The 19,193-nt window shown below is 47.2% G+C and overlaps 1 protein-coding gene across 16 annotated transcripts in view; it reads left to right on the forward strand.

Moving 5' to 3' along the window:
• Positions 1 to 8,810: 8,810 nt before the first annotated feature.
• Positions 8,811 to 19,193, forward strand: part of MTMR14 (myotubularin related protein 14) — a 53,116-nt gene continuing 42,733 nt past the window's right edge. For 4 of the 16 annotated variants that reach the window (XR_010155104.1, XM_016940396.3, XM_016940398.3 and 1 more), the window contains exons 1-2: positions 8,811 to 9,262; positions 13,146 to 13,294. Coding sequence is in view for 6 of the 16 variants with exons in the window: in XM_016940396.3 (XP_016795885.2) it covers positions 9,104 to 9,262; positions 13,146 to 13,294 (308 nt within the window). In the remaining 10 variants the exon portion in view is untranslated. The remainder of the gene's footprint in view (positions 9,263 to 13,145; positions 13,295 to 19,193) is intronic. The other 12 variants (XM_063805374.1, XM_063805376.1, XM_063805372.1 and 9 more) reach the window with 6 other exon arrangements.

Below are 19,193 nucleotides of genomic sequence, written 5' to 3' on the forward strand. Positions count from 1 at the left end.
CCTTGCAGAGGAGACAAATAATGACGTTTATCGTTTACACATATATATATATAGAGAGAGAGACCAGAAACTTGGCTGCTAAGAATTATTACCCTTTTTGCTGGCATACCAACTTTCCGGGTCCCCTTTCTCTGCTGCAGCTTCCAGAAGAACGAAGCGGCTTTTGATGACCCTCTTCACTATGCCATAGCTGGTGGGGGGACAAGCCCTGTTACAAAAGAAAATCATCCTTTTCTGCTTTATTGAACCATAGGCAAAAGATTCTCCATTTTGCAAGATGTTGTCCAACAGGCTGCACAGGAAACCAAATTAATATTTTCCATCCCAGCAAAATATACATAATACAACAGACACTAGTCACCTCTTTCAGCACCCAATATCATCCTGGCAAAATTCAAACTTTCTCCTGTTGGTCCCTATTGTTTTTGATCCACTCCTGGTGGGGAGGGATGAGCTCCGAAAGGTAATTCACAATGCGTGATCTCTGGGCAAGGTGAAGAGTGGATAGTCACACTGAGACAGGCCTGTTGAGCTTTCTCCAGGGCTCAATGAATGTTAACAGACTAATAGGAGGGTTCTCTGAGTTAGGCCTGCTGGACTTCCGTCAGCCACTCTTCTGAGATGCCCTCCACACATACAAACACACACATAAAGACGAGACAGGCAGAAGGCCTTCCAAATCAGATCCCTAACCAAGAACTCCAAGAGTATCCCTTCCAAACTATTCTCCTATTCTCCATCTGAGAAATCTCCCCGAAATCTTCCTGATTGAGAAGTCTCCCGAACCAAGTCTCTTCCTACTAGTTAGGAAGAGCCAACTGAAACCCCCACCAGGAGCCAAACCAAGACAGACACCCCGCAATGGGGCAACAGACAAACTGAGACCCCTGAGGGAGCCAAACTGAGACAGACTGTCTGTGGTGGAACTATTAGACAAACAGACACCCTGCAATGGGACTACAGACACACCATGATGAGGCTACAGACAGACACCTTGTGATAGGGCTACAGTTATGGAACGTCTCCCCAGGACTGTTTCTCCATTGCAATTAAATCCATGCAGGCTGGGCATGGTGGCTCACGCCTGTAATCCCAGCACTTTGGGAGGCCGAGATGGGCGGATCACGAGGTCAGGAGATAGAGGCCATCCTGGCTAACACGGTGAAACCCCGTCTCTACCAAAAAATACAAAAAAAATTAGCTGGGCGTGGTGGCGGGCGCCTGTAGTCCCGGGTACTCAGGAGGCTGAGGCAGGAGAATGGCGTGAATCCGGAGTCAAGGCGGAGCTTGCAATGAGCCAAGATCACGCCACTGCACTCTAGCCTGGGCCACAGTACGAGACTCTGTCTCAAAAAAAAAAAAAAAAAAAATTCCATGCACATTGGGTTGTCAGTGCCCCACAAGTGGAGAGAGTACCAGAATCAACCCCTAGTCCAAGAGAACTAGGTGGCCGCTTTGGGTGGCCTCTGGATCCATCGCTGGAGAGGGGGGCTACTGAACCACAGGCAGGTAGTCACAAGGGCAATCTCAGACAAGTCCCCAAATTTGTAACCGTCCAATGGGTTCACCTTGCCTGCTGCCTAGACGGAACTGATTTATCAAGATAGGGGATCTGGGTGCAGTGGCTCATGCCTGTAATCCCAGCACTTTGGGAGGCTAAGGCAGGCAAATCACCTGAGGTCGGAAGTTCGAGACCAGCCTAACCAACATGGAGAAACCCTGTCTCTACTAAAAATACAAAATTAGCCGGGCTTGGTGGCAAATGCCTGTAATCCCAGCTACTCTGGAAGCTGAGGCAGGAGAATAGCTTGAACCCAGGAGGCGGAGGTTGTGGTGAGCCAAGATCGCGCCATTGCACACCAGCCTGGGCAACAAGAGTGAAACTCCGTAGGCTGGGCGCAGTGGCTCACACCTGTGATCCCAGCACTTTGGGAGGCCGAGGTGGGCGGATCACGAGATCAGGAGATCGAGACCATCCTGGCTAACATGGTGAAACCCCGTCTCTACTAAAAATACAAAAAAAAAATTAGCCGGGCGTGGTGGCGGGTGCCTGTAGTCCCAGCTACTCGGGAGGCTGAGGCAGGAGAATGGTGTGAACCCGGGAGGCAGAGCTTGCAGTGAGCGGGGATCGCGCCACTGCACTCCAGCCTGGGCGACAGAGTGAGACTCCGTCTCAAAAAAAAAAAAAAAAAAAAGAGTGAAACTCCGCCTCAAGAAAAAAAAAAAAAAAGGGAACTGCGGAAAGAATAATTCACACAGAGGCTGCTGTGCGGGAGAACATAGTTTTATTATTATTCAAATCAGTCTCCCTAAGCATTCTGGGATCAGAGTGTTTAAGGACAACTTGGTAGGTGGGGAAAACCAGTGAGCCAGGAGCGCTGATTGGTCAGGTCAGAGATGAACTCATACGGAGTCTTGTGCTGAGTAATTTCTTGGGTGGGGGCCACTAGATCAGATAAGCTAGTTTATCGATCTGGGTGGTACCAGCTGATCCATCAAGTGCAGGGTCTGCAAAATATCTCAAACACTGGTCTTAGGTTTACAATAGTGATATCCCCAGGAGCAATTTGGGGAAGGTCAGAGTCTTGTAGCCTCCAGCTGCATCACTCCTAAACCATAATTTCTAATCTTAGGGCTAATTTATTAAGTCCTACAATGGCAGTCTAGTCCCCAGGCAAGAAGGGGGTTTGTTTCAGGAAAGGGCTGTTATCATCTTTGTTTTAAACTATAAACTATAAACTAAGTTCCTCCCAAAGTTAGTTCAGCCTACGCCCAGGAGTGAATAAGGACAGCTTAGAGGTTCAAAGCAAGATGGGGGGCAAAGACTTCATGACTAAAACACCAAAAGCAATGGCAACAAAAGCCAACATAGACAAATGGGATCTAATTAAACTAAAGAGCTTCTCCACAGCAAAATAAACTATCATCAGAGTGAACAGGCAACCTAGAGAATGGGAGAAAATTTTTGCAATCTATCCATCTGACAAAGGGCTAATATCCAGAATCTACAAAGAACTTAAACAAATTTACAAGAAAAAAACAAACAACCCCATCAAAAAGTGGGCAAAGGATATGAACAGACACTTCTCAAAAGAAAACATTTATGCAGCCAACAGACATATGAAAAAATGCTTATCATCACTGGTCATCAGAGAAATGCAAATCGAAACCACAATGAGATACCATCTCACGTCAGTTAGAATGGCGATCATTAAAAAGTCAGGAAACAACGGATGCTGGAGAGAATGTGGAGAAATAGGAATGCTTTTACACTGTTGGTGGGAGTGTAAATTAGTTCAACCACTGTAGAAGACAGTGTGGCGATCCCTCAAGGATCTAGAACTAAAAATACCATTTGACCCAGCAATCACATTACTGGGTATATACCCAGAGGATTATAAATCATGCTACTATGAAGACACATGCACATGTATGTTTATTAAGGCACTATTCACAATAGCAAAGACTTGGAACCAACCCAAATGTCCATCAATAATAGACTGGATAAAGAAAATGTGGCACATATACACCATTAAATTCTATGCAGCCATTAAAAAGGATGAGTTAATGTTCTTTGCAGGGACATGGATGAAGCTGGAAACCATCATTTTCAGCAAAATATCACAAGGACAGAAAACCAACACTGCATGTTCTCACTCATAAGTGGGAGTTGAACAATGAGAACACATGGACACAGGAAGGGGAACATCACACACTGGGGCCTGTTGTGGGGTGGGTGGCTGGGAAAGGGATAGCATTAGGAGAAATACCTAATGTAAATGACGAGTTGATGGGTGCAGCAAAACAACATGGCACTTGTATACCTATGTAACAAACCTGCATGTTGTGCACATGTACCCTAGATCTTAGAGTGTAATAATAAAAAAATTAAAAAAAAAAAAAGAAGCAAGATGGAGTTGGTTAGGTCAAATCTCTTTCACTGTCTGTTACAATTCTGTAACGGCGATTTCAAAAGAACTCATGTCCAGCATATTCAAACCTCTTCTATAAATTTATAATAAAAATACAGACAACCCACTAGAAAAATGGGCAAAAGATGTTAACAAGCACTAGCCAAGAGTGTATTCAAATGAGCAATAAATATGCGAAAAGGTGATCAACTTCATTAATCAGGGAAATGCAAATTAAAACCAAAATTAGCTACGCTGAAAGAAGCCAGACACAGAATACACAGGGTATAATTCCATTTATAGGAAGGCTAGTGACGGAAAACAAATCAGCTGTTGCCTGGGGCTGGGGGTAGGGGTGGAAAGGACTGAGATGGGACTCAAGGGAACTTTCTGGAGGTGATATATATGTTCAACATCTTAATTACACTGGTGATTTTATAATTTGGCAATGCCCATCAAAATGTACAATTAAAGAGGATTAATTTTATTCTATGTACTCATACCTCAATAAAGTTGATTTTTTAAAAGCACAATAGAGCTGGGTACATAGTTTAAAAGCACAAGTAGAGCAGTGGCTCATACGTGTAACCCTAGCACTTTGGGAGGCTGAGGTGGGAGGTTCACTTGAGCCCAGGAGTTCAAGATCAGACTGGGCAACATAGCAAGACCTTGTCTCTACAGATAATTAAAAAATTAGTTGGGTGCGGTGGCACATGTCTGTGGTTCCAGCTACTCAGGAAGCTCAGGTGGGAGAATTGCTTGAGCCCAGGGGTGAAGGCTGCAGTGAGCCGTGATCAAGCCACTGCACTCCAGCCTGGGGGAGAGAGCAAGCCCCTGTCTCAACAACAACTACAACGAAAGCACAATAAGATACCACTACATTCTTCCAAAGTATAAACTAGTATGAGGAAAAAAACAAAAGAAATACCAGTACATTCTCACCAGAAAAACTAAAATAAAAAAAAGTATTGACAAGGATGCAGAGCAACTGGAACTCTGCTAACTTGCAGGAGGCAATGTAAATGTCACGGGAAAACTCTTAGTTACACTTTGACCATTGTCAAAAGACAGAATTGCAACTTAAACATCTTAATTGGCTTTATTTTTATTTTATTTTATTATTTTTTTTGAGTTGGAGTCTCCTTCTGTCACCCAGGCCGGAGTGCAATGGCATGATCTCTGCTCACTGCAACCTCTGCCTCCTGGGTTCAAGTGATTCTCCTGCCTCAGCCTCCCAAGTAGCTGGGATTACAGGCATTCGCCACCATGCCCGGCTAATTTTTTTTTTTTTTTTTTTTTTTGAGACGAAGTCTCGCTCTTGTCCCCCAGGCTGGAGTGCAATGGCATGATCTCAGCTCACTGCAACCTCTGCCTCCCAGGTTCAAGGGATTTTCCTGCCTCGGTCCCACAGGTAGCTGGGATTACAGGCGCCTGCCACCACGCCCAGCTAATATTTGTATTTTTAGTAGAGACGGGGTTTCACCATGTTGGGCAGGCTGGTCTAGAACTCCTGACCTCAGGTGATCCAACCATCTTGGCCTCCCAAAGTGCTGGGATTACAGGCGTGAGCCACTGCGCCCGGCCTAATTTTGTATTTTTAGTAGAGATGGGGTTTCTCCACATTGGTCAGTCTGGTCTTGAACTCCTGACCTCAGGTGATCCGCCCGCATCCGCCTCCCTAAGTGCTGGGATTACGGGTGTGAGCCATTGCGCTTATAGACAGATAAGGGCTGAAGAAAGCACAAACAACACAAAGTGGATTGGTCATTTCTTTCTTTTTTTTTTTTTTTTTGAGACGGAGTCTTGCTTTGTCACCCACGCTGGAGTGCAGTGGCACCATCCTAGCTCACTACAAGCTCCGCCTGCGGGGTTCATGCCATTCTCCTGCCTCCGCCTTCCGAGTAGCTGGGACTACAGGCGCCCGCCACCACACCCAGCTGTTTTTTTGTATTTTTTTTTTTTTTAGTAGAGATGGGGTTTCACCATGTTAGCCAGGATGGTCTTGATCTCCTGACCTCGTGATCCGCCCGCCTCGGCCTTCCAAAGTGCTGGGATTACAAGCGTGAGCCACCACGCCCGGCCGGATTGGTCATTTCAAAGTAACTTTCCCTGTAGGGCAGGAACAAGGAAACGGAACAATAGAAAAATAACGGATTGGGCCAGACGCCGTGGCTCATGCCTGTAATCCTACCACTTTGGGAGGCTGAGGTGGGTGGATCATCTGAGGTCAGGAGTTTGAGACCAGCCTGGTCAACATGGCGAAACCCCGTCTCTGCTAAAAATACAAAAAAATTAGCCGGGTGTGTTGGCGCACACCTGTAATCCCAGCTACTCTGGAAACTGAGACAGGAGAATTGCTCGAACCCGGGAGGTAGAGGTTACAGTGAGCCGAGATGGCACCACTGCACTCCAGCCTGGGTGACAGAACAGCGGGAACTCGTATCAAAAAAAAGAAGAAGAAGAAGAAGAAGAAGAAGAAGAAGAAGAAAAATAACGGATTGATTAACATCAGGTTACTTTTGTTGTAAGGATTAAGGGCAGAGGAAAGTTCATTATCATGCTTATTGAAAGTGGCCTGTTTGGGAAATATCTATTATCTCTCTAGATTTCTCTGAAGGTCAGATAATTTAGTTTCAGCTTGGTAAAATGTAAGTTTAGTAGGAATTACTCCATTTTGGTTCTTAGTCTCCTTTGTTAGGATCTAGTGCAGGTGCTTTGTCCAAAATAATGGCCTATAATTTTTTTTCTTTTCTTTTTTTTTTTTTTAAAGACAGAGTCTCAAGAGTCTCGCTCTGTCACCCAGACTGGAGTACAGTTTCATGATCACAGCTCATTGCAGCCTCAACCTCCCCGGCTCAAGGGATCCTCTCCCACCTCAGCCTCCCAAGTAGCCTCTCAATGTGCGCCACCACACCTGGTTGATTTTCTTGTAGAGATGGGGGTCTCACCATGTTGCCCAGGCTCGTCTCGAACTCCTGGGCTCAGGTAATCAGTTTACCTTGGCCTTCCAAAGTGCTGGGATTACAGGCATGAGCCACCATGCCCGGCTTGTAATTTTTCTTTAACACCATATAATCCAGTCATTTCATTCCTTGGTGTTTAAGACAAATGTGTATAGATTTGTCAGAAAATATCTAGTAGGCCAGGAGTAGTGGCTCAAACCTGTAATCCCAGCACTTTGGGTGGCAGACGTGGGAGGATTGCTTGAGCCCAGGAGTTTGAGACTCGCCGGGACAACATGGTGAGACTCGGTATCTACAAAAAAATTTAAAAAGTAGCTGGGTGTGGTGGCACATGCCTGTAGTCACAACTACTTGGGAGGCTGAGGCAGGAGGATTGCTTGAGGCCAGTAGTTGGAGGCTGCAGTGAGCCATGATCATGCCACTGTACTCCAGCTTAGGCAACAGAGTGAAACCCTGTTTCTAAAAAAAAAAAAAAAAAAATTAAATTAAATTAAAAACCAATCTACCGTATTAAAACTCTAAAAGCCAAGATAGTGATTAACTGGGGGTGGGAGGAGTTGGGGGGGCAGGGTGGTGGGTGGTTGTTGGTGAGTGGGTAGTGACTGAAAGTGGTCAGGAGGGGGCTTCCGGGGCGCTGGTGTACGTATCATACTTCTATTAAAAGTTTACCAAAAACGAATTACTTTCATTCAGACTGGGTATTAGACCACATTAAGGAATATTGTTAATTTTCTTAGGCATGTTAATAGCCTTATATTTTTTATGTATTTTTTTTGAAGTACTAATCTGTTGTGATAAATGCTTAAGTATTCACAGCTGAAATAATGTGATGTCTGGGATTTGCTTTAAAATAATTCCCTGGATGGGAAGGGACTGCTTAAACAGGATAGATAAGCAGATGTTGATTATTGTTCAAAACCAGTTAATGGGTACATGAGGGTTCATTATACAATTGTCTCCACTTTTGCGAATGTCTGAAATATTCTAATAATAATAATAATGAGAGGCTTCTCATCACAGAATTTCAAGGCAGTCGCTTCACCTCCCTGACTCCCAGTTTCTACCTCAATAAAATAGGGCTGATGATATAATGCACTGTACTCACAGGGATGTTGTGAGCAGCAGGGGGAGAAAGGGTTTTATGAAATGTTGTGTTTTTGTTTTTGTTTTTGAGACGGAGTCTCACTCTGTCACCCAGGCTGGAGTGCAGTGGCGCGATCTCGGCTCACTGCAACCTCCGCCTCCCGGGTTCAAGCAATTCTCCTGCCTCAGCCTCCCGAGTAGCTGGGATTAGAGGCACGCGCCACTGCACCCAGCTAATTTTTGTATTTTTAGTAGAGACGGGGTTTCACTGTGTTGATCAGGCTGGTCTCGAATGCCTCACTTCGTAATCCTCCTGCCTCGGCCTACCAAAGTGCTGGGATTACAGGCGTGAGACACCGCGGCCGGCTGAAATGTTTTAATATTGGTAACCACTGCCATTATGGTTTCTAGTACTAATTTGTTGCCTCCAAGCGTTCTCTCCTCCTCGCCCTGTAATTTTTTTTTTTTTTTTTTTTTCTTAAGACAGAGTATTGCTCTGTCACCCAGGCTGGAGTGTAGTGGTTCGATTTCGGCTCATTGCAACCTCAGCCTCAAGGGTTCAAGCGATTCTCCTGCCTCAGCCTCCCAAGTAGTTGGGATTACAGGTGGGTGTCACCATGCCCGGCGAATTTTTTTATTTTTAGTAGAGATGCGGTTTCACCATTTTGGCAGCCTGGTCTCGAACTCTTGGCTTCAAGTGATCCGCCCGCCTCGGCCCCCCAAAGTGCTGGGATGACAGGTGTGAGCCACCACGGTCGGCTTCCCTGTAATTGTTGATTCCACTTTTCCTCTGGTTCTTTTCAATGGTTCCTTCCTGCTACCCCCCTCCTCTGGCAGCCCAATGGTTGAGCCCGGCTTCCCCGGGGGAAACCCCTTGGGGCGGATCACGCGGTATCAGCCAGTGGCCTCCCTGGAGGATACAAGGATCGCTCTGCGCCGGGGGCGGGCCAGTAATCGTAGGCGGGGCGCGGGTCCAGAGCTCCGATTGGCCAGAGTCGGAGTAAACATCCGGCGGGACGGGGCGGGGCCGGAAGTGGAAGTAGAAGGCGGTGGCTGAGGCGGTTCCGGAGGTTCTAGTGTCGGAGTTGGTGCAGGCAGGTGCCATGGGCCGGCTTGAGGCACACTGAGGGGACGCGGGGCTGGGCCATGGCCGGCGCTCGGGCCGCCGCCGCCGCTGCCTCGGCGGGGTCCTCGGCCTCTTCAGGCAACCAGCCGCCGCAGGAGCCGGGGCTTGGGGAGCTGCTGGAGGAGTTCTCCCGGACTCAGTACCGGGCCAAGGATGGCAGCGGGACCGGCGGCTCTAAGGTGAGACTGGAGGTGCGATGAGCTGGGGAAGGCTCCTAACTTGGGAAGTTACAGAGGAAAGGCTGAGGCCAGGGGTCAGAGAAAGGTAGGAGTGGTACCTCGCCGCTGAGGAAGAGGAGAGAGAGAGGAGTTCTCCAGGGTCTGTATCCGGAGTATAAGAGTCGGACTTGACAACCATAAAAGGAGGAACTGGGGTCAGAATGAGCCCAGCAAAGAGGTCCTTCTTGTTTGAGAAGGGGTCTGGAGGTGAGAGATCAAGCTGAGGGGCCAGGTTCAAAGATCAGAGAGGAGGACCTAAGGAAGGTCTGTTCCCTGCTTCAGGTGCCGTAGGATGAGTTGTGTCAGGGAAAAAGCCCCAAGAAAAAGCTAAGAAAAATAGGGAGACGATTCCTCGGGGTCAGAGGTCAGAATGGAGCCAGGAGGTGAACCCAGTGTGCTGCCCCCTTATAAGGTCTCAGTATGACTTAGGCCCATCCCTTTCCTTCCCCTATAGAGCAGGAAGACAACCCACACTCCCTTTCAGTTCCTTTATCTAAAGCAGGTCTCCGTTCCTCTTTTTGCTCCCTTTGGGATTTCCACCCAGTCGTCCTATTGCCAGACCTGGAGGGCTCAGGCCATCCCCACCCTAAGCACTGGCTGGCAGTGCGGTGGGAATCTTGCCGACCCTGCCATCTCATTCCTCCACGTGGTTCTGGCAGCTTTAGCACCAAGTTTTCCAGTGGAATTCTGTTCCATCCTGCACCACAGAACTCTGATTTGACCTCAGAGGTTACCGTGAGTTGCTATTCTGTAGCTGGCATCTTGTAGTCTCTGAAGTAACCCAAGGAAGACTTCAGTAAGGATTGGACTTCCTCACTCTCCAAATGGCCAAGTAATTTTTCCAAGTATAGTCTGGGGACCACCTGTTTAATGATCATCTGGGGTACTTTTAAAATTTATGCTTATGGGATACTTTGTGAAAACAGAGATTCCTTAGTCCCACCCAGTCCTACCAAGTCAGAATTTCTGGGGGTGGGATCCTGGAATTTGCTTTTTTTTTTTTTTTTCTTTTGAGAAGGAGTCTCGCTTTGTCGCCTAGGCTGGAGTGCAGTGGCGCGATCTCAGCTTACTGCATCCTCCGCCTCCCCAGTTCAAGCAATTCTCCCTGCCTCAACTTCCCAAGTAGCTGGGATTACAGGACCCCACCACCATGCCCAGCTAATTATTGTAGTTTTTAGTAGAGATGGAGTTTCCCCAGGTTGGCCAGGCTGGTCTTGAACTCCTGAGCTCAGGTGATCAGCCTACCTCAGCCTCCCAAAGTGCTGGGATTACAGGCGTGAGCCACCGCGCCTGGCTTTTTTTGTTTGTTTGTTTTTGTTTTTTGTGTTGAGACAGGGTCTCGCTCTGCTGCCCAGGCTGGATTGCAGTGGTGCAACCATGACTTACTGCAGCCTCGAAATCCTGGGTTTGAGCGATCCTCCCACTTAAGCCTGCCAAGTACCTGGGACCACAGGTACACACCACCATGCCTGGCTAATTTTTCTTTATTTTCATAGAGACATGGTCTGGCTATATTGCCCTGGCTGGTCTCAAACTCCTAAGCTCAAGCAGTCCTCCCACCTCAGCCCCCCAAAATGCTGGGATTACAGGCGTGAGCCGCCACGCCTGGCCAGTAAGGGTCTTTTGAGTGGCTGTAGGTCATTGGTTTTTCTGGACCCCTCTTCCAACTTACATGACCCTGAAGATTAGGGTTATCATAAGTTACACCTGATATTGGCTGCGGCTGGCCTTAATTATCTCTCCAGGCCTTCTGATCTCCTGCAAACTTAGATGTATATATATTTATATGTATTTATAACAATTCAGGCAGAACAGGGAGTTAGATCTGTAACTGAACAATCGATTGAGATAACTCACTACCTTTGGACTAACTTCTTGCAAACTTTTTTTTTTTCAGAAGGAGTCTCCCTCTGTCACCCAGGCTGGAGTGCAGTGGTGCGATCTTGGCTCACTGCAACTTCCACCTCCCGGATTCAAGCGATCCTCCTGCTTCAGCCTCCCTAGTAGCTGGGGCTACAGGCATGCACCATCACGCCTGGCTAATTTTTTTTTTTTTTTTTTTTTTTTTTGAGATGGCGTCTCACTCTGTCGCCCAGGCTGGAATGCAATGGCGTGATCTCGGCTCACTGCAACCTCCGCCTCCTGGGTTCAAGCGATTCTCCTGCTTCAGCCTCCCCAGTAGCTGGGAGTACAGGCGCCCGCCACCATGCCCAGCTAATTTTTATATTTTTAATAGAGATGGGGTTTCACCGTGTTGGCCAGGATTATCTCAATCTCTTGACCTCGTGATCTGCCCGCCTTGGCCTCCCAAAGTGCTGGGATTACAGGCATGAGCCACTGCACCCGGCCTAATTTTTGTATTTTTAGTAGAGAAAGGGTTTCACCGTGTTGGCCAGGCTGGTCTCAAGCTCCTGATCAGAAGTGATCTGCCCTCCTCGGTGCCTCCCAAAGTGCTGGGATTACAGGCGTGAGCCACCATGCCTGGCCCTCTTGCAAACTTCTTGATGTTACAGTTCTTATGCCTTTTTTCTGTTGTGTTTTTCTCTGAACTGTGATCAAAATAAGTAATTTTAGGGGGAGCTGTTTCTTCTATTTCACCAGCAAGTTGTGTATAAAGAGACTTTGCAGCTTTTACTGGTTGCATGGAATAGAGCTTGTAGGTACTAGTCTGTGGCTAAAGAATGGGGAAGAGGGCCAGTACACTGGCTCACGCGTGTAATCCTAGCACTTTGGGAGGCCAAGGCAGGTAGACTGCTTCAGCCCAGGAGTTTGAGAGCAGCCTGGAAACATGAACCCCATCTCTATTAAAAATTTTTTGTTGGCTGGGGGTGGTGGCTCACCCAGAAGGCAGAGGTTGCAGTGAGCAGAGATCACACCATTGCACTCTAGCCTGGGTGACAGAGCAAGACTCTTTCTCAAAAAAAAAAGGAATGGGGAAGAGGCCAGGCATGGTGGCTCACACCTGGGAGGCTGAGGCGGGCGGATCACTTGAGATCAGGAGTTCAAGACCAGCCTGGCCAGCATGGTGAAACCCCATCTCTACTAAAAATATGAAAATTAGCCAGATACGCTCACTTGAACCCAGGAGGCTGAGGTTGCAGTGAGCTGAGATCGTGCCACTGCACTCCAGCCTGGATGACAGAGTGAGACTGTCTTTTAAAAAAATAAAGGCCGGGTGCCGTGGCTCACGCCTGTAATCCCAGCACTTTGGGAGGCCGAGGTGGGCGGGTCACCTGAGGTCAGGAGTTTGAAACCAGCCTGGCCAACATGGTGAAACCCCTGTCTCTACTAAAAATAGAAAAATTAGCAGGCGTGGCTCTACGCACCTGTAATCCCAGCTACTCGGGGTGAGACAGGAGAATCGCTTGAACCCAGGACGCGGAGGCTGCAGTGAGCTGAGATTGCACCACTGCACTGCAGCCTGGGCGACAGAGGGAGACTCTGTCTCAAAAAATAAATAAATAAATAAGAGAATGGGGAAGCTGACCAATGAAGGTAGTGGATTAGTGGCAGTTTCAGTAACCTGGACCAAGAGTTCTTATGTTTTATGGGTTGTAGACCTCTTTGAATCTAATGAAAGCTGTAATCCTCTCCCCCAAATGCTCAACACCCACAATTTCAGATTCATTGTTAGGGGGTTAAGAATCCTTCCTGAAGTATATACAATATATGGGTTAATGGACTACACGTAGGGCCTGTGGCCTAGCATCACATCTTCCCAGCACAGAATAATTATCACCCAGGTACATGTCTTTCCCAGTGACCTCTTAGGCCATGGACCTCCTAATTCTCACCCTCAGAACCCCAGAATTCTCTTTGTGTTCTGATCTCCTTCTCTGTGCAGGTTGAGCGCATTGAGAAGAGATGTCTGGAGCTGTTTGGCCGAGACTACTGTTTCAGCGTGATCCCAAACACGAATGGGGATATCTGTGGCCACTATCCCCGGCACATCGTGTTCCTGGAGTATGAGAGTTCTGAGAAGGAGAAAGACACGTGAGCATCATGTGACCATAGTGTGCATGTCTGGGGAGTCCGTGGCAGCTAATCCCTGTGGCCAGGAAGTCTGCAGCTGGGCAGGGCAGAATGACTTTCCCCAGGTGTTAATCCTTATTGGCATTTTTATTTACTTCAAGGTTGGACAAGTCAGACTGGCAAGGTGGCATGGCATAGAATGAGGGGTTGGGAGTAACAGCCCTTGATTGCTGTTTCACTTCCACCCTAGAGCTCATTGTCCTAAGATAGCTGACTTCACACTTCACTTCTCTGAATATCAGTGTCCCTTTTTTAGAGAGTGTGAGTGGGAGGTACACTGTGTAAAGACAGGCTTACCAGCATTTACCATATGTAGCACTTGAGAGCCTAAGGTCTAGAGTCAGACTGCTTGAGTTCACATCCTGGATTCCCCTGTTGCTGGCTGTGTAACTGATGCTGGGCAAGTTACTTAACTGCTTTGTCCTTAGTTTTCTTATTGGTAATTCTCTACCTCATGTTAATTAGTCCTTTTAAGGACTAACTAAAATTTTAGAAAGTGGTAGCGCAGTCCAGATGATAAATGGGGCTGATAAAAGCCTGACATGTACGTTGTAAGAATTAGAAATAAAAGCTACCATTTATGGTGAGCCTACCAAGACCTGAGTACCTTATGTGGGTTAACAGTTCATACCAGAGCAGACACAGAATGCTTGGTGCAGGATGTGGCCTGTAGGTAGTCAGTAAATGGTATAGTTATTTGATACTGATAAGTAATCACAGCATGAGGGTCTAGGAAGTGGTATATGTTGATCTCAAAGTTTGCTCTCCTAATCTCCCTACTTCCTGCTGATTTTAAGGGAATTTCAGGAGCCATTGTCAGCACTATCTGTGAAATCCTGGCCCCGTGGGTGAAATGTTGTGAGGAGTACCGCAGCAGTCATGCTGCATAGTGCAGTAGCCCCTTGCTACTCAAAGCAGGGCTAGCAGTGCACTCAATAACTTGTTAGAAACGCAGAAGCTCATGCTCCAGAGCCACTGAGCCAGAATCACAGCAGAACAGGATGTCCAGGTGATTCGAATGCACTACCAGGTTTGAGAAGTGCTGCCATAGGCCACCTGGGGAAATGGTTAATTCTGCCTTGTGTTTATGTGCCTGGGAAGAACTGGAATTGGAAGGATGAGCAGGAGTTTCCCTGAAAATGTCCTTAGGGATCAACTCATATAGGATCTTGATCATCAGGCCAGGGAGTGTGAACCTGTGGGTTGTGTGTGGGTATCAGTGGTTTTATTGTGCTAGGAACCCCTAAGCACTTACTAAGATTATGGATTCTCGGCCTGGCCTAGTGGCTCATGCCTGTAATCCCAGCCTCCTTTGGGTGGATCACCTGAGGTCAGGAGTTTGAGACCAGCCTGGCCAACATGGTGAAACCCCATCCCTACTAAAAATACAAAAATTAGCTGGGCGTGGTGGTGGGCTCCTGTAATACCAGCTACTCGGGTGGCTGAGGCAGGAGAATCGCTTGAACCCGGGAGGTGGAGGTTGCAGTGAGCCGAGATTGCACCACTGCACTCCAGCCTGGGCAACAGAGCAAGAGCAAGACTCCATCTCAAAAAAAAGATGACAGATTCTAGAACCTCTCCTGGGCCTTCTGGAATCAGAATTTCCAGTCTACATTCTGTGAGAGTTCCCTTGATGTCTTTTTTTTTTTTTTTTGAGACAGAGTCTTGCTCTGTCGCCCAGGCTGGAGTGCAGTGGCACGATGTTGGCTCACTGCAACCTCTGTCTCCCGGGTTCAAGCAATTCTCCTGCCTCAGCCTCCTGAGTAGCTGGGATTACAGGCGCCCGCCACCACACCCAGCTAATTTTTTTGTATTTTTAGTAGAGACAGGGTTTCACATGTTGGTCAGGCTGGTCTCGAACCCCTGACCTCGTGATCCACCCGCCTCGGCCTCCCTAAGTGCTGGGATTATAGGCGTGAGCCACCGCACCCAGCCTCTTGATGTCTTAAATACACTATGGCTTGAGAACCGCTGCTGCAGGCCATGGGGAGCCAGAGAAGGTTTACAGCAGAGGAACAACCCAGTAGGAGGAGTTTAAGCACTAAGCCTTAGTTTCCTCATCTGTAAAGTGGGGATGTCTATAAGAGTGCCCATCCCGGCCGGGCGTGCTGGCTCACACCTGTAATCCCAGCACTTTGAGAGTCCAAGATCATGAGGTCAGGAGATTGAGACCATCCTGGCCAACATGGTGAAACCCCATATCTACTAAATATACAAAAATTAGCTGGGTGTGGTGGCGCACGCCTGTAATCCCAGCTACTTGGGAGGCTGAGGCAGGAGAATCACTTGAACCCAGGAGGTGGAGACTGCACTGAGCCAAGATCGCACCACTGCATTCCAGCCTGGCGACAGAGTGAGACTCCATCTCAAAAAAATAAAAAAAAAAAGAGTGCCCATTTCACAAGGTTGTAGTGGGGTTCTCTAAGAAAAGAGTGTTAAGGGCTCTTGTAAATAGATCACAGAAACAGTATTACATCCTCAGTTATATAACCTAAGAACTCGGGATCGCCAAGCCTAAAGAATTGGGGTTTGTTATGGCCCTGTTATTTATGGTTCTTAGCTCTTCCTTAATTCCTCCTTCCAGAATTAGGTAAGCTTAGTTTCTTTTTTTTTTTTTTAAGACAGAATCTTGCTCTGTTGCCCAGGCTGGAGTGCAGTGGTGCCATCTTGGCTCACTGTAACCTCTGCCTCCCAGGCTCTAGCAATCCTTGTGCATCAGCCTCCCAAGTAGCTGGAATTACAGGTGCGTGGCACCACGCCTGGCTAGTTCTTGAATTTTAGTAGAGATGGGTTTTGCCATGATGGCCAGGCTAGTCTCAACTCCTGGGCTCAAACAATCCGCCTGCCATGGCCTCCCAAAGTGCTGGATTACAGGTGTGAGCCACCGCGCCCAGCTGGGTAAACTTAGTTTCCGTAAACCTTTAAGCTAAAGTTTCTGAACAAGAGGGTTTTGTTTTGTTTTGTTTTCTTTATTTTTGCCTTGCCATTCTCTTCGTTCCCCTTCTTCCTACCCTCTTTGGTGCTGGCTGGCTGGTGGTTTTACCTCTGTGCCCTGATGATGACATTCTGATAATAAGCTCAGCTGTAATCAAGGTGGGTTTTTTTTGTTTTTGTTTTTGTTTTTAATTAAGACGGGGTCTGGAATGCAGTGGCACAATCATGGCTTGCTGCGGCCTTGATCCCCTGGGCTCAAGTGATTCTCCCACCTTAGCCTCCCAAGTAGCTGGGAATATGGGCACATACCACCACTCCCAGCTGATTTTTTTTAATTTTTAGTAGAGACGAGGTCTCGCTGCATTGCCCAGGTGGGTCTCCTGAGCTCAACAGATTTCCTCACCTTGGCCTTTCAAAGTGTTGGGATTAGAGGTGTGAGCCACCGCACCCAACAGAGTGGTTCTTTTCTGTGTTGATTTTATGAGTGAATCAACTGGGGATCTTTCTACAATGCAGAGATTCAGAAGACCTGAGGTGGGCCTGCGATTTGGCATATTCTAACAAGCTCTCAGGTAATACCAAATGTTACCCTTCAGTAACATAATAGTACATTGAGAAACCTAGTGGTGGTTGCCTTGTAAAAAAGCTTTTCCTGGAAGGAAACAAGTTTAGTGTTGATCCCTTAAAGAGACTGAAACTAATATTTGTTGAGTACCTCTGTTTGGCAGGTGTTGAGGTTTTACATGCTAGCTTAAGCCCTACAACTACTCAGTGAAGAAGACAGTATCACCACTCTTTTTTTTTTTCAATTTGATATGGAGTCTTGCTGTGTCGCTGAGGCTGGAGTGCAGTGGCGCAAGTGATCTTGGCTCACTGCAACCTCTGCCGCTCAGGTTCAAGTGATTCTCCTGCCTCAGCCTCCCTAGTAGCTGGGATTACAGGCGCGTGCCACCGTGCCCGGCCAATTTTTGTATTTTTAGTAAAGACGGGGTTTCAACATCTTGGCCAGGCTGGTCTTGAACTCCTGACCTCGTGATCCACTGGTCTCGGCCTCCCAAAGTGCTGGGATTACAGGTGTGAGCCACCGCGCCCGGCCCTCACCACTCTTTTATAGATGAAGTTGAAGCCCAGAGAAGTAATTTGCCTTTGCCGAAGATCACAGAGGTAGTAAGCAGAGTGGGGTTAAAAGCTGTATTTCCTGACTCTGTACCTGTCTGCCTTATCTTTCACCACCACAGCTCTCCCACCTTGTCTAGCAGAACCTCACAGTTAGGCCAAGGCCACTGTGGAACATGATTAACCTTGGAGGAGCTTGTTGGAGTTTGTTTTTACTTTACACTCCTTGCAAGGCCTTAAAGTGTTACTGAAGTGATGTTGAGTGGGTGATGCCTGCTTGTTGAAAGGGGGGACTTCGGGTATGTTTGGGTGGGAAGAAATAGCATTTTTTGCTTTTTTACTGTCTGGCTTGGCTGTTACTATGATGCTGAATTAAACTGAATAGACTGAATAAAAAATAGACTGAATTAAACAGGGTAGAATTGGATTTAAGCAATGTTTTGGTCCTGTTAAGGAACCTCTCCAATTTGGTTCATCATCTGGGAATAGAAGCCTGGACAGGGATCTCTGAATAGCTAAGACATGTTTGTCAACAGTGTTCGTTCAGCTGCTGCTGTGTAGTAGACCTCAGGGATCAAGTTGGAAGCCAGATAGATGAAGTCCTTACCAGTAGGTCTAGTGGGAAACAGAGTCCAATAAAGAAGCAATAATTGTTAATAAAAGCTGGAATTAGGGGAAGTACAGGTGAGGCCCTGCCGGATAGTGGTTAAAACCATGGGCCCAGTGGCTACCCACAGGGTTTAGAATCTCAGCTACCCTGTTTACCTGTTCTGTGACTTTGGGCTAGAGATTTCATCTCATTAAACTACCTCATCTGTAAAATTGGGTACGTGAGGACTGAGTGAGATAATGTGGGTGTAAGCTCTACTTTGTGCCTCTTATCTATTAAATAGTAGCAGCAGTAACATTTATCTCAGGAAGTTGTGGGATACATTATAGGAACAAGCCACCTAGTTTGGTAAGCGTGGTGCCTGTCTGGGAAAGCTTCCTATTGGAAATATGTGATAACAGCATTTTCTTCTGTATTTGAAAATAGTTTGGCTTGGCATGGTGGCTCACGCCTATAATCCTAGTTACTTGGGAGGCTGAGATGGGCGTTTCGCTTGAACCCAGGAGTTTGAGACTGAATTAAACTGAATAGACTGAATAAAAAACAGACTGAATTAAACAGTCTGGGCAACATGGTGACACCTTGTCACTACAAAAAATACAAAGCATTAGCCAAGCATCGTGGCATGTGCCTGTAGTCCCAGCTACCTGGGAGTCTGAGGTGGGAGGATCACCTGAGCCCGGGAGGTCAGCTGCAGTGAACCATGGCGCCACTGCACTGCAGCCTGGGCAACAGAGGAAGACCTTGTTGGGAAAAAAACAACAAAATCTCACTACCTGGTAACATCTTGCCAGAAATTTCAGTGCATACGTTACAAATGTAAATACGGAAGCCTACATTCATCCCTTCGAATGTGAGTATTATGTGCCAGACACAGCTCAGTGCTTAGCACTGCAATAAAAGAATCCTAAGGACAAGAGATAATAAAAACAGGAAAAAAGTGAGAGAACAGAAACTGAATTGGTTCTTTTTTTTTTTTTTTTAAGACGGAGTCTCATTCTGTTGCCCAGGCTGGAGTGCAGTGGCGCGATCTCTGCTCACCGCAACCTCCGCCTCCTGGGTTCAAGCAATTCTCCTGCCTCAGCCTCCCGAGTAGCTGGGATTAGAGGCGCGTGCTGCCACGCCTGTCTAATTTTTGTAGTTTTAGTATAGACGGGGTTTCACCATGTTGGCCAGGCTGGTCTTTACCTCCTGACCTCA

Source organism: Pan troglodytes, chromosome 2 (assembly GCF_028858775.2).
Source record: "Pan troglodytes isolate AG18354 chromosome 2, NHGRI_mPanTro3-v2.0_pri, whole genome shotgun sequence".
Taxonomy (NCBI): Eukaryota; Metazoa; Chordata; class Mammalia; order Primates; family Hominidae; genus Pan; species Pan troglodytes.